Source organism: Girardinichthys multiradiatus, chromosome 23, assembly GCF_021462225.1.
Source record: "Girardinichthys multiradiatus isolate DD_20200921_A chromosome 23, DD_fGirMul_XY1, whole genome shotgun sequence".
NCBI lineage: Eukaryota > Metazoa > Chordata > Actinopteri > Cyprinodontiformes > Goodeidae > Girardinichthys > Girardinichthys multiradiatus.
The window spans coordinates 48,146,529-48,161,095 of NC_061815.1; the positions used below are offsets into that span (position 1 = coordinate 48,146,529).

A 14,567-nucleotide genomic window follows, 5' to 3' on the forward strand; every position below is an offset into this window, starting at 1 on the left:
TGCGCTGGCTTCCCAGAAGGTGGCGCTGTATAGAGTGATATGCCAGAGTTCAGTGAAGTTGTGAAGTGTAAATGTATCATCAGTACTCACACACATTCATGAAAATAGCTTTTACACAGCAGTGTTCAACTCCTGTTTTTTATGTTGCATTCCTCCATTTATCTCTCAGATCCACTACTTGATGGTTCTGTCTGCCAACTGGGCCTATGTGAAGGACGCCTGCCGCATGCAGAAATACGAGGACATCAAGTCCAAAGAGGAGCAGGAGCTTCACGACATCCACTCCACTCGCTCCAAGGAGCGTCTAAATGCGTACACATAAAGTCCAGTGCGAGGCCTGGCCCTGCCACTCCGGCCTCTGTCCCCCCTGTCTCTCCTCTTGCTTTCTATCTGTCTCTCTCTACCATCCCCTCCCGAGGGGGGGGCGGATGGCGCCTAGGGCCCTCGGCACTGCTGATGTAACTGGTGCGTCATGTGACAATGTGGTCTGGGGGGGGGTGCTTCACACAAAGCTCCTTCTTCACAAGCAGCATTTTAAATGAAAAAAGCCCCTTTACCTCTCTCATGGATGGGTTTTTATAATTATCATTATGGCAGTTGTATTATTCTTGAATACGTTGAATACGTTCTGAATTGTTTAGTGCCGATTTAGTGGTAGTTTTAGTGTAGTTAGTAGAATCAGAGGTAGCAGTAATATTTCAGCCCCTTTAAGTTTTATTATAATTTGTGTATTAATCTTTTTTTTATTCTGTAATGATTACCATTTTGCTCTAATTCATAATTTATTTCTTTTTTATTGATTTCGGAAGAGGTCAACAGGGGCTTTATAGGGTTTTCAAGCACATTTCTCATGTTGAGTGCGTGGAGACTTCATGTGTAGGAGCTGTGTATTTTAAATGAATGAGTGCTTAGTTTTTCAAAAATATTTTGCATCTCACAGCTATGAAAAATTGTAATCTTTTGCCAGTTTTCCCAGGGTTTAAGACACTTTCACAACAAGAAAAACAACTATTCAGTTTGTTTTTTCCTGTAAAGTAGCAAAACAACTAAATATTAAATACCAAAACAATGTACAAAATATGTGCTAAACAGAAATTTTTGAATTATTATAAATTTCAAAGGAGGAATTAGCCACTTTAATTTTAATTGAGGGTTATAAACATGTCATTTAAATGTATTTTAAGAAAACAGAACTTTATAAATACTAATCTACTGTTTAAGCAAAACTCTGCATTGTACATATGGTTAAATCAAAGCTCATCTTTATGTTTTTGCACTAATGTTTAAAGATAATTCTCATTGGGATAAAACGAGATATGTCCAGTCTCCACACTTTAATCTAAAATACAAAGAATAAAGTTTCTGAGAAGTTTCTGCTGTAAGTCGCTCCTTGGAGGAATTTTAAGACGTGTGTCACAGATTTTATTTTTTGTGTTTATGACACTAACTGTGTTGCCTACACATTTCGCCATGCGGCTGCAGAGATGGCCCGTCACTTCATTGCCTGCTCATTGTGATCAGCATCTCTCAAACCCCTGTTTCATGCACTGATCTGACTTTCTGTGCTCTCTAGATGTAACCGCTTTGGTGTTCAACTGAAAGTTGGATAACTGTTCTGTTAGTAAAGACTGTGAATTTACTATAGATGTTCTTTGTGGCATGGAGATTCATTGGTATAGTCCTATTGACTCAAAAGTTAATTTACTTCTTTATTTTTGTAATTTAGACTGTCTTGCTGGGTCAGCCCTATGTTTATATGTGCAGTGATGAACCTCCCAATCTCACTACGTTTTATTACTCTGATATTAGACTGTAGACTTTGAGTTGTGTCTATTTGGTTTGTGATGAGCTTTCAACCATGTCTTAAAGCTGATTCTTGCACCTACATGATTTACTCTGTAATGATGAGAAAAAAATGCTTTCAGCTTCCTTCTCGTATTAGTCTTTTGTACTTTCACTACAGATGCGTAATTTGGGGCTTTAAAGGAAATTTGTTTTGTACATTCATGTGCCAACAGCTTCAAGTGGCTTATTTGACCTGTATGATCAAATTTGCTTGCATAAATAAAATTCACTTGTGTACTTGTTAATAATTGCTACAAGTCTACTGTGCATTTTATTGTGACAGTAAATGAGAAGATTTTATCATCAGGCAGATGAATTTGCATTTTGAGAACTTATAAAATGGGGTTAAGCAGATTGTTTTATTTCATTGTTTAGATCAACCACATAAATTCACCACTAGATGGCTCGCACTTGTCAGTTGCTACACATAAAAACCAGAAAATAATTTTAAGAACAATGGTTTTAGCAATTACTGACACCTCTGGTAAGTATGTGATGCTTAATATCACACTGAGTAAAGTTTATTTAATAAAGTGGGTAAAAGAATCCAATGATATGATTTGTTTTTAACCAAATCTCTAATTACACAATTAGTGGCACCACTACCAATCCCTTATTGTAACTGAAGCAGGTTCAGGATTTATACTTTACTTTTTTAAACTCATCAGGGTGTTTTTTAATTTCTCTTCATTGGTCTTCAAAATGGGAAAGACAGAGGAACATGCCATTGAAGTCAGGCAAACGTGTGTAGATTGTTGTCAGTCCAGAAATTACACCAAAACAACTTAGTGTACAGTCAAATCAATAATAAAACATTTCCACCATGCACACCGAGGAGGACGGTACTAGAGGTAACACAGAACCAAGGCAAACTTTTTGGTATGGGATTATTCTACTGCAACAAAGGATTAACTTAATTTAGGGTTGCCACACATCTTTACCAAGGGTACCAGAAACTGTGGAGGGTGTTATGGCATGTCCACATGGTGCAGTGAGCTTTTAAAAAAAAGTTAATAAGAAGATGAAATAAAAAGAAAAAGGTAACACTTGCATCATTCATTAGCTGCTCAGTATGTTCTTCTACTTAGACATGAAGGAATGCACATGATTTGTTTTCTCATAAACAGGAGGCTCCAAATGAGTAAATACTACTTATCCTTTACCCAGAAAGTTGATAAAAACCAGAAGTCATAAAAAGGAATTTATATAAACGTTTTAAATAAAGAAAACTGTATTTCAATTTTGTGATATTTTTAAAGCATCCTTGCTAAGTAGCTCCAAAATGTCTTTACTGCTAATTAAATTAATATAAATGCATTAACAAATCAAGTTTTTGATAGAGAATGTTTGCTTTTGAGAAAGAAACCCAAAACAACAACAAATCTAATCTACCAATTATACATAGTAAGCCTGAATTAACCCTGAACAGCGACATATTTGTAGTCTCTTTGACCATCTTCCAGAATGCATCTTCAAAACCAAACACATAAAGAAGATAGAGTATATATTGTAAATAATAAATAAAACAGTAACTGCAACAGATCCTACAGCTTTTACCTGGAATAAGCCCCTTATGTACGGCAAATGAGTCAACAATGAGACAGTAAATGAAGACCAGTGCCAAATAATGTGCTGCATACATGAAAGGGTTTGCACCACTCTGAACCCTTCAGCGATGGGCAGGTTGAGTTTGGCTTTTCGCCTGAAACCACTGAGCCACTTCGCCAAGGTAATAAATCATTTCCCAGATTACAGTTTGCACTTTGGTGCCAGACCGAACTCCCCGCTCACTTCTTTCATATACATTCCACTTAAACAATACATCTTCATGCAAGACATTCTTGAAAAAGAGAAATGTCTAATAGATTTGAAGAACAAAATATCTTTTTTTCAGAAACAATCTTTTTGGCACTAAGAAATGTGAGGAATAGGTCTTAGTTCAAAAACAGTTTTTGTGAGCATTCAGAAGAAAAATTTCAGTAGCTAGTCTAAAAACCAGAAACACAAACTAAGAGGTTGTTAACGAAGTGGATTAAGAAAAGAGTGGCTGGCTCACGTGAAAGAAAACCTCATTAAAGAGATGTTTAAAGACAAGATGGGACGGGATGAACCACAGTGGAAAGCAGATGTAAGAATAAAGCGCCATTTTGAGAAGAGCAGTGTCTCCTGTCGCTGAGCCTGAGTGACCCTGTCACACCTACCAAATCCTTCACTAATCCCCCTCCCACCCCCACCCTGTGGTCACTCTCACAGGTCACCTGTACTGAGCCTAGATGCTCAGCCTGGGTGCCTCTGTCTCTTATGGACTTTGAAAGGTCTTTATTGTATTTTCCTTTTCCATACCTTTTCTAGTTAATTCTTCTGGCTTTTAGTGAATCCGGATGTCTTTTTTCCTGAGATCTCCTCAATGTGAGCTTTTTGGGAGCATTGGGTGACACCATGCATCGACTGCTCTGTCTGCATGTATTCCTATGCTGTCTCAGTATGGCTCTGCCCTTTTGTCCCTCGCAGTGTACCTGTGTCTTTCATGGACGCATTGACGGAACAGGAACCAGGTAATGTGTGCTTTATTGTGCATACACTATAATGCACCTTTCTTTGTATGTGAGGGTGCAGAAATGTTCAACCATCTACAGAGTGTCACCTCAGTGAACTCTTAAACTCTAATAAACGTTAGAAAATATAAATTTTGAAGCTCTCTGTTTAGTTTAATTAAGGCAGTCAGGGTCAGTCTGAATCAGCACATGGACTGACTGGACAGTAGGATTCCAGTAAGTTACCAGAAAGTAAATAGTAATGACTCTACATGTAAGGTTTGAATTGCTGACAGATGAGCTCTTAGATAGATCCCTGCTAGTGTATGTAGGATAATTTGGTGTATGACTCAGACAGGATGAGTGATGAGTGAGGAAGCCTTACATTCAGCCTGCTTACTTGTATTAGTCCTAAACGCTGTTCTGTGAAACATCTGAAGGCAACAGTTCAATCTGTGCAGGGAAGGGAAAATGTAGCATTAACAATCCTTTTGTTAGCATTGTGTACACATTCTGCTGCATTACTATATTTACTATCAGGCATGCAGATTTCCACTTTGTCCTCCATATGCAGCAATGGTCATTATCACGAAACACTTAAATCTGTGTTTTATCAGACCACACAACATGTCTCCAAAATCAGGGTCTTTTTCCATGAGTGAATTTATAAACTGTAATCTGGCATCAATGTATCTTATAAAGTAAAGGCATTGTTGAGTGGCCTTTCAGCCTGTGTCTCCACAGACCTAATTTCACTGTGGATACTGATACTTTCTTACAGCTTCAGCAGCATCTTCTCAAGGTCTGTAGGTTTTGTTCTTGGGTTAATTTTCCCATTTGATGTCAAAATAACACCTGGGACACCTGAACAGTGAAATGGCTGTACATCCCCATGATCTTTATACCTGCAGATATTTCTTTGAACTCATGAATGTGGCTTTTTCATACATTTGGGAATTTTACCCAAGAATTACACCCACTTGTAGAGCGCCGTAATTTTCTTTCTGATACCTTGCCTGATTTCCTTTGATATTCCTATGATGTGTTTGAGGTGTTGCTTTAAATTAAAACCACAGAGCAGAAGCTTAGAAAGTCATGACCTTTTCATTTGGGCTTTTCCATATTGTTTAATGCTGGGTAGTCCAAGTCCAGTCCTGGAGGGCTACTATCCTGCAACTTTAAGATGCATCAAATGAATGTGAGAAGGAATGCATCTAAAAGTTGCAGGTTAGTAGCTCTGCAGGACGGGGGTTGGGCATTCCTGGTTTAATGGCATAGTAATCTTATTGTATCTAAACTTTTGAATTTGAAGAAATTAATAAACAATTCTTTAAAGAAAATCTCCCAGTGTCATTATTCAGTCATAATCTGGAAGGTAACAGAAACAATTCTGATAAATGGAAGAAAAAAAGTTATGTATGTCTTTATTAAACCATGAATATAAAGATCTGGTTTGAACTGCAGTCCCCATGATGATTTTCTGTTTATGCTCTGGGCATCCAGAATCTGACCCTTTAGGCTGGTCCAGTGTCATGTTAGACAAAGCACCACACCCAGACAGACAATCTGAATCAGAGGACTGATGTCCATACGGATAAAAGGTTAACGCATTTCTTTTATACCTCTTTGGCAAATTACTATTTTTTCCAACGGCTCAGAGAACAGTTCTTTTCTCAATGAAAAATTATTGACTTCTAATACACCTTAACCAATACATATATATATATATATATATATATATATATATATATATATATTTATCTTTCAGATCCGTACTCTGTAATGACCCGGACATGTCGGACATCCCTGTCAATGTCCCTGTGGATACTGTCAAACTCCGTGTAGAGAAAACCACAGTACGGCGAATCCCAACCGAAGCTTTTTACTATCTGGTGGAGCTGCGATACCTCTGGATTACCTACAATTCCATCACGTCAGTAGATACAGGCAGTTTTTACAACCTGAAAGTGCTACACGAATTGAGGCTGGATGGAAATATGATTTCAGTTTTCCCTTGGGAGTCCCTTAAGGAGATGCCAAGGCTGAGGACTCTGGATCTTCACAACAACAGACTTACTAGTGTTGCCCCTGAGGCCATCCCTTACCTCCTCAACATCACCTATTTGGATTTATCCAGCAACAAACTAACTACCTTACCCTCTGACCTCATGGATATCTGGCCACCTTTGAATGGTGTGCCCATCTCTTCTAATGCCTCACAAAAAGTCGTGTTAGGTAAGTGGAAACAGGTAACTCCAGCTTGGTTTTACAGGATAATAGGGCCAAGTCAGGACACTTTTGGGGTTGCTGGTCATTACCTCAGGAACTTGTGTCGGAGGGGTGGTGAATGTCAGGTCACTCTCCAATTAGCTTAGCCTGAGTAGTTCCAAACTTGACACTTGATGTACTTCACTTTATTGCTCTAGTTTATTGCGGAATAATCTCCTAAAAGAAGTTTTGAATGTTATAATAAAACCTGAAAAAATAAAATCTGTTCTATCAAATTCAGAGATTAGAATGCTGGAATGGCCAAGCATCGAATCCTTCACCATTAATTTTGTTTATATATTTACAGAAAAGTGTCAAACTTCACTTGCACTTCTATTGCAGCCACACATAGACAAACATGTTTTACACAGAGCAAATTATGGCCATGCATGGAGAACTTTAACAAAGTTAATTCAATTCAATTCAATTCAGCTTTATTTATTTAGCGCCAATTTACAACACATGTTGTCTCAAGACACTTTATAAAGTCAGTTCAAATGAATCATACAGATTTCAGGTCAGGGACATACATTCCAATTGATCCTAACTAATAAAGTTTACAGTTGCATAACAGTTTTTGGCTGCAAAATTTAGAAGAAAAATGAAAAGAAGAAGAGAAAGAAGCAGATGTGGACAGTTTGAATTATCACAGCTTTAACGCTGCACATCCACAGCCAAAGAGGGGAATAGATGGGATCCACGTGCACAAATATTTTATGGGAAAATAATGGGTGCTGGTTGTTTCAACCTTTTGACAGCTGATGATTTAAATAAATTTCTAGATTTTGGCCTAATGTGAGGAAATGCAGGGACACGACTTCAGTAAATAATATCTACCTGCAGGAGGTCACTCAGTTATTTTGCTTTGAGTCCTGGGTCACAATATTTTATGAGTCAACAGGCCCAAACAGGGATCAGAACAACAATAAATATCAATAGAATGTTAATATTTTTCAGATACAAAATGCAAATGACCTAAATTACCTGTAAGCATTTTTATGACCGTTTATCTGCAATTAACATTCGCATCGCATCTATGCAATCCAGTGCCACCTTTATCTTTAGATAAACTAGGTCACAACTACAAGTATTAAGTAAGTAATGGTAGCGACTGATCCGGCTCGCCCTCTCAATGGTGATTAATGTAAATACATTCAGGTCATCCAGTCCAATTATATTGTTAAAACACGATGAATACATGGAAATGAATGAATATCAACAGTACAGCAACGTGGAAGCATGGACAAGATCTATAAAACCTTTACCTCAAACGATGGATCAATCACTAGGATCTCTGTGACAGTGAAGACTAAACCTTTCATATAGCTGATTTGGTCCTAAACTGTATTTTGGTTGTAGCTATGAGCAAACCAGTTATTGAGGACAACTAAACGATGCTATGGATATCTTGTGATATAAAATCCTGGATGTTCTAACCTTGCATTAAACACTGGTTCAGACTAGATGCCCCATGACAGAGTAAAAACCACATTAGGCTCGAGAGTTTCAGGCTAGTGGATCTACATTCAGAACTCTACTTTGGTGGGCCTGAAGAAGACGATGAAAAAGGCACAAACAAGCAAACAGAACTGCAAAAACAAAAGTGTTTCAGTTAAAGATGTACTGTTTAGAGGTTTGTGGCTGATTTCTAATATCCAGGTGGCTTTTAAGTTTGACCTGCTGATTTGGATTTAAGCCAATTCTGATTCTTTTTAAAAAGTATAAAATAAGACAAGAAGAACATTGAAAATATTTTTTTTCTGCCATGAGTCCTTTATTATTTAAATTAGGAGCAGAAACAGCATCACTTTGTGTGTAGGAGCGGGCAGATGCTGTAAAGCTTTACTATTTTAAAGAAAAAATTAATAAAGAGAGAAATGTCTGATATCAGCAAATGATAGACTGAAGACAATGGAGACTGTAACCACAGTCTTTATATTTGTTTTCTATATGCAAGCCTTCATCTTAACTCTAAGATTTCCAACTGTCAACAGTCCTGTATTCTGCCTTCCTGTTATTTTCTTTAAGTGTTGCTCTTTGTCCCAACCTGAAAAAAGCCACAGGAAAGTCTCAACATGATGAGCAAAATACTGTTTCCATTAAAAATATCTTCAAGCTTCCTGTGATTTCCTCCATAAAATACTTCACCAATGCTGTAAACAGCAAAGTTTGAGTCTTCCTCACTCAGCAAATGCATCAACACCAGAGACTGTTATCAGAACAGTGTTGTTGAGCCTATTTATGGCTGGGTCGATCAAGCTGAAAATAATATGATTCTGGTCATCAGCCGAGTTGTATATCTAGTTTCAGCATGTCTTATATGACCTTCTTTTGTCATTTTTAAACGTTTTAAATCATTTCACGGCTGACTCACTGTAAAATATAAATAACACAAAGTTTTAAAGAATAAACTAGAATTTTGTTTGGAGCAATCAGAATTTTGTCCAGTAACTTTTAATTTTGTTTGTGATATTAGCAAAGAACCCCAATAGGTATAAAATATTTTCATGCACAAAATTTCATTTTGAACTTGTTACATGTTTACTGTAAGTTTATTCTGACAGCAAAGTCAATGGAAACTGTGTTCCCGCAAACTGCAGGAAGGCCTGTGGCAGCTTAGGTGCTTTGCGACTCTTAAGTCAAATTAATCTGTTGACGGGCTTAGCGTGCGCAGGAACATGGGCTTGTGTGCATCACGTGTTTACTGCCATACTTATGCAGGTTCTTTAATTAAACTCTCTGACTAATGTAAATGTAGTTTTTCAAACTGTGCTACAGTGAAGAAAATAAGTATTTGAACACCCTGCGACTTTACTAGTTCTCCCACTTAGAACTTGCAAAGTCGCAGGGTGTTCAAATACTTATTTCCCTCCTTACATCTTGTTGCACAGCGCAGCCTAATGTTATCCACCACTTGCTCTCAAAATGCTAATTATTTAAGGGTTGGCATTGATTTCAAGCCTTTGTGTATTATTGCCTCTACACTGTGAAAATGCCATATTAGCATTAGTAATCATACATAAAGTAATACCATAACACTTCTTATGTAAAATGCAAATCATTTAAATCTCTTTTGTTTTCATTCTCAGGCCTTCAAGACAATCCCTGGTTCTGTGACTGTAAAATCTCCAAGCTGATGGAAATTTCCAAAATGGCTGACACACCAGTGATTTTGATGGATTTATTTTTGACCTGTGCTGCGCCAGAGAATCTTGCAGGCGTCCTTTTTCAGCGTGCAGAGCTTGAGAATTGCGTAAAACCATCAGTGATGACATCTGCAACCAAGATAACTTCAACTTTAGGCAGTAATGTCCTCTTGCGATGTGATGCCTCAGGTTCTCCAACACCAGATCTTTATTGGACCAGGTCAGATGGCTCTTCAGTCAACAACACAGGTAAAATAAAATATGTTTTTCTTTTTCAAGAACACATTTTTAATTGCATTTACGTTTATTGAGATGTGTACTTTCACATTGATCAAATATTTGAAGTAATGGATGGAAACTTGAAAAACCTTTAATGACTCCTGTGTTTTTGCTCCACTATTCAGTCCAGGAGTCACCCGGCGAAGGCATTAATTGGTCCATCATGAGCTTGCATGGAGTAGAGTATAAAGATGCTGGGAACTACAGTTGCAAAGCAAAGAATGTTGCTGGCACTGCAAAAGCCACCATTTCTTTAACAGTGGCTGGTACCATGAGCACCACCACACCTCCACTACGACCCAGCGCTGGAACTGGACCAATCAGCCAAGGCACAGCACTCACTCCCCCAAATGACATTTCTAAATCACAAGTCACTGCGCCAACTGTCCTTCCAGGATCGCTTACAACACTTTCTGCTGGACAAAAGCCACCCAAACTAATCTCTAGCAATGGTTCTCAGAAAGGTCTGCTCAAGGAAACCAAACAGCAGCAGGAAAGTAATGGGAAAAAATTTGCAGCAGATGAGAAGAGCAAGAAACGTGATGACTCAAGAGCTGTGAAAGACCTGGAGATTGTAGAGCAGACAGCTGACAGTGCAGTGTTGCTCTGGACTGCAGGTGGATTACTAAATGATGCCCCACTTACTGTTGTGTATTCACCATATGGGGAGGATGACAGTAAAAGGACGATGGAGTCCAAAGCTGGAAGTGGAAAAGTGCTCCTTGATGGACTGTCACCTGGAATGAGGTACTCAGTTTGTCTTGTAGCTAAAGTTAGTGCTGCTGGAAAAGATCCTTGTATTGACTTTTACACAGAAGACAGTGAGCAGAGCAAACTTTTCTTTATCATAAGTGGTATCGCCTGCGTTCTGGTTTTGCCTCTAATTGCTCTGCTCGTCTATAAGATTCTTGCTCTTTACTGCAACGGACGCAACGCACATTCAGATGAAAATGAGCTAGAAAATGAGAGCTATGTCAAATTTGAGACAATCTCAATGAAACAAAGAATTTTGACCTCACATCCAACTGAACTCTGGGCAAGAAGACCAACGAATGAATCTGAGCGACTGTTGCTGTGCTCCCGGTCAAGTATTGACTCTCAGATGACCTACAAGAGTGATGGTTCTCGGTCTGAGTATCTCTGTTGAGGTCCAAATCCATTGCCAATGCACTAATACCATGCTAATACATATGCCTTTCATAACTCTGAGGAAAAATTATGAAATCAAATATAAGTGTTTATGACTGTGTTTTATGTTTTATTAATGGGCTATAAAAAAATGAAGGTGATATACTGAGAGAATTACTCCTTTCTATGATGATTTAAAAGAAAAGTGTTAACGGGTAAAGCTCTGTGGATGGACCTCTCTTGTCCTGTTTCTGAGCCTTATACTTTATGCAGAATTAATTCATTTATCAGGGAATGGTGTTTGATGTTGTCCTTAATGCCAAAACTGTTAAGTCTGAATATGACGGTGATCTCAGGGAAGACCCATAATATTCTCCACTTCAACCTAAACATCATAGTTGCTGTAAGAATCCAGCTAATTGTTGCCTTACTAAACACAAAGTACAATACTGTTTGTCTGTTTGCGTTTGATAGAATAAAACATGAGAATCATTTGATCAATGTTGCCACATCATATTTTCATTTGTAAATAAATGTTTACTTTGCTTTGTGCTGAACTATTATATGAGTTATTTGCATGGTATACCCATATAAAACTAGTCTCAAATAAATGTGAAATAGCATTTAAAGAACATCAAACAAACCTTTCAGTTGCTGTTCTAAAACATGGACATTTGTGGAAAATGATGGTGAACATACTGGTAAAATACAAAACAGTAATGGTTTTGTTTCTCTGTCCATCAGATAAATCTGTCCCACCTAAAAGACTGTAACTGTACAATCTTTAGACAAAACTCAGTTTAACACATATCATGTAAACATGATTCACCTTTTGGTTCTTTAGGAATTTTCATCTCTCACCGAGCAGGTTTTTCAGCAGGAAAAAATGTTACAGTAGTCAAGGCAAAGTCGGCTAGCAGGGCCTACAACACACTCAAGACAATCCAGACTGTTTATGTGTTGTTCCAGGATGTTGGACTGACCTACCAACTGCCACCGGAACAGGGCCATCCAGGTCCTAATTCAAGAAACCCTTGAAGGGGTGGCTCTTCAGCGAGCATCTCCTACTCTGGCACCTACTCTGTACATCTTAAAACAATAAAAGGCTTAAAACAATAAAACAAAAAAAGTAACTTTTCTGTACACAGCTTTCCTGTTATCTGGTCTCTCTGTCATGCTCTTGCAGCCTGAATGAACAACAGACATAACTTGACATGCAGAAAATAGTTTTCTTTTAAATACTCTTTTATATCTCTGCATTACATCTGCTGGAATGAATCTGTAAGGAGCCAGTAAAAACAGTAAAGCACAATCATTTCTTCAGTGTCTCAAATGTAAATCAGTTTGTCTCCGCATCTGTCCAGGCTGCAGGATTTGGGAAATATACTCAAAAAAGGGTGCTGAACCATATCTAATACTTTTATTATCAAACCTAACCAGCAAACACATTGAAATACAAGGTCAGTCACATTTCAGTTGCTATACTGCATCCTAGTGTTTCACATGCCACAACTCTTAAAATAGTTGCTTTGCAAATAATTATTTAAAAGCTCTTTATGCGTAATATGAATTTTAGTATCCTGGTTTACTGATTACAGCTTCTTTCTCTAAATGGATACAGAGCAAGCAAAGAGTATTAGCAAACAGGTAAGACTTTTGGTCATGTCTTATGTCTGTTGTGGAGACAGATGATCCATCCAACCTGCAGAATTCATCACAGGGGAACATAAAGAACAAATGTTCATGCATACACACACCAACACCTAACTGCAATTTAAAGAGGCTGTGACAGCTGCTTTTCAACAAGACCTGTTTTTGTCTTGCTGTGTCAGGCTGACTGGGAGCACCGGGCCAGATCTCCCAGGATCTTACAGCTGACTGAAGACACTCACAGTGGGCTTTCTCCCACAGAGAGACAGATGGAGGCTAATCAACCTTGGTTCCTGCTGGCATACTAATACAACTGAAGACACATGTCATAATGTTAACTTAATTTAGTGAATCATTTATCTGGATTATTTTCTTAAAATCTATGACTCAGTGGGTTTTTGGACCATAAGAGTTCCCACACCATGCAGATAGGCCATGCCCAGATTTGAACCCAGCACCTTCATGTTGCAAGGCAACAGTGCATCGTGCAACCAGAGAAAGAAAGTATTAAATGCATTGCATTCTTAACAAAAAACAGCACAATCAGGTTTTCCATCACTTCTGATATGGGAACAAATTCCGGTTTATTCAGTAAATAATAAACTAAACTTGTCTCTATCTCAGTAGTTGGGGTCAGGACCCCACTGTGCGTGATGAGTCCACAAAGGCAGGGTTTGGGGAACATCTTCAGAAATCAAACTAAAACCAAAACTGACAATGCCAAAGAAAATTGAAATATAAGTAAAATATAAATATGACATATAAAAAACTGTTATTACAAATACATAAAATCAATATATTTGTGTTAATGTTGTGATAATACCTTTGGGAACTCCTGTATTTTTTAGTCCATTACAGTGAACACAGCTAAGTGGACGAGTGAGTGAATAGCAAGAACATTTTGAACACAGCTTTAGTGTGTAAAGCACCGTGTAACTGATTTAGTCAGCGCTCAGAAGATTCATGAAGAAAATAAATAGCTTGCAGTTAAAATAATCTCTAAAGTTCTAAAACAACCATAGAGAAAGCCCAGATAAAATGATAAGGGTAGACATCAACTATACATCAGTTAGGAACCTCTTTATTTCTTGTGTTGACGTTCCCAGCTTTTTACCTTGTGTTGTTCTGATGACTTGCTGATTAAAACTAATGTGTGACTCTGACTCGACCCATGAGTCATTTGGTGTCTGATTATCAGCATTTACATTTTTATTATCTGTCTCGGGTGAAATGGTGAGCAAAGTTCAGCGACCTTCAGACCGAAGACAAGACAACTTTCTCAGCTGCGTACATTTTCTGCTCCTCTACAAGGTTACCAGTGGTGACGCTGGTCCTAACAATATCCCAGTCATGGAGAGCATGAATAGATCTGTGGTCTCTGGCCTGTGACAAACAATTTAGGGATAATCAGTTCAATTCGGACGGCGTTCTCTAGAAATTAGTCATTCTGTCAATTCTTCCTGGGAGCCAAATGAACCTCGGCAGGAGACAGTCTGACATGCTGACACACCAAGCCCAAAACAAAGTGTTTTCTGTGTTTTTAGCTTGTGTAAAATGTCAAATCCACATTTACTGTAAGGTGGCTTCACACACAAAAAAAAAACATTAATTTTGCTCTAAGATTTGTTAATTTTCTTAGGATTCCCACAGTGCATTAGGTCCATTTCCCTGTTTTTGCTCAGGCACAAAAACATTCATCTCCATTTAACAAGGACAC

At 38.0% G+C, this 14,567-nt stretch overlaps 2 protein-coding genes across 3 annotated transcripts in view; both read left to right on the forward strand.

Moving 5' to 3' along the window:
* gpm6aa (glycoprotein M6Aa) overlaps nt 1-2,097 on the forward strand; it is a 28,057-nt gene extending 25,960 nt beyond the window's left edge. Inside the window, exon 7 of the mRNA XM_047353617.1 lies at nt 170-2,097. Coding sequence (XP_047209573.1) covers nt 170-322 — 153 coding nt within the window. The 3' untranslated portion in view covers nt 323-2,097. The remainder of the gene's footprint in view (nt 1-169) is intronic.
* Nucleotides 2,098-2,234: 137 nt separating this feature from the next.
* lrit3a (info leucine-rich repeat, immunoglobulin-like and transmembrane domains 3a) lies at nt 2,235-11,689 on the forward strand. 2 transcript variants are annotated; one of them, XM_047353616.1, is made up of 5 exons: nt 4,276-4,400; nt 5,883-5,980; nt 6,148-6,614; nt 9,737-10,042; nt 10,198-11,689. In XM_047353616.1, the coding sequence occupies exons 3-5, from the start codon at nt 6,173-6,175 to the stop codon at nt 11,217-11,219; spliced, it is 1,770 nt and encodes a 589-aa protein (XP_047209572.1). In that variant the 5' UTR covers nt 4,276-4,400; nt 5,883-5,980; nt 6,148-6,172; the 3' UTR covers nt 11,220-11,689. The 2 variants fall into 2 exon arrangements, with proteins under 2 accessions (XP_047209571.1, XP_047209572.1); XM_047353615.1 differs by lacking the exon at nt 5,883-5,980 and having other exon boundaries at nt 2,235-4,400.
* Nucleotides 11,690-14,567: the final 2,878 nt, after the last annotated feature.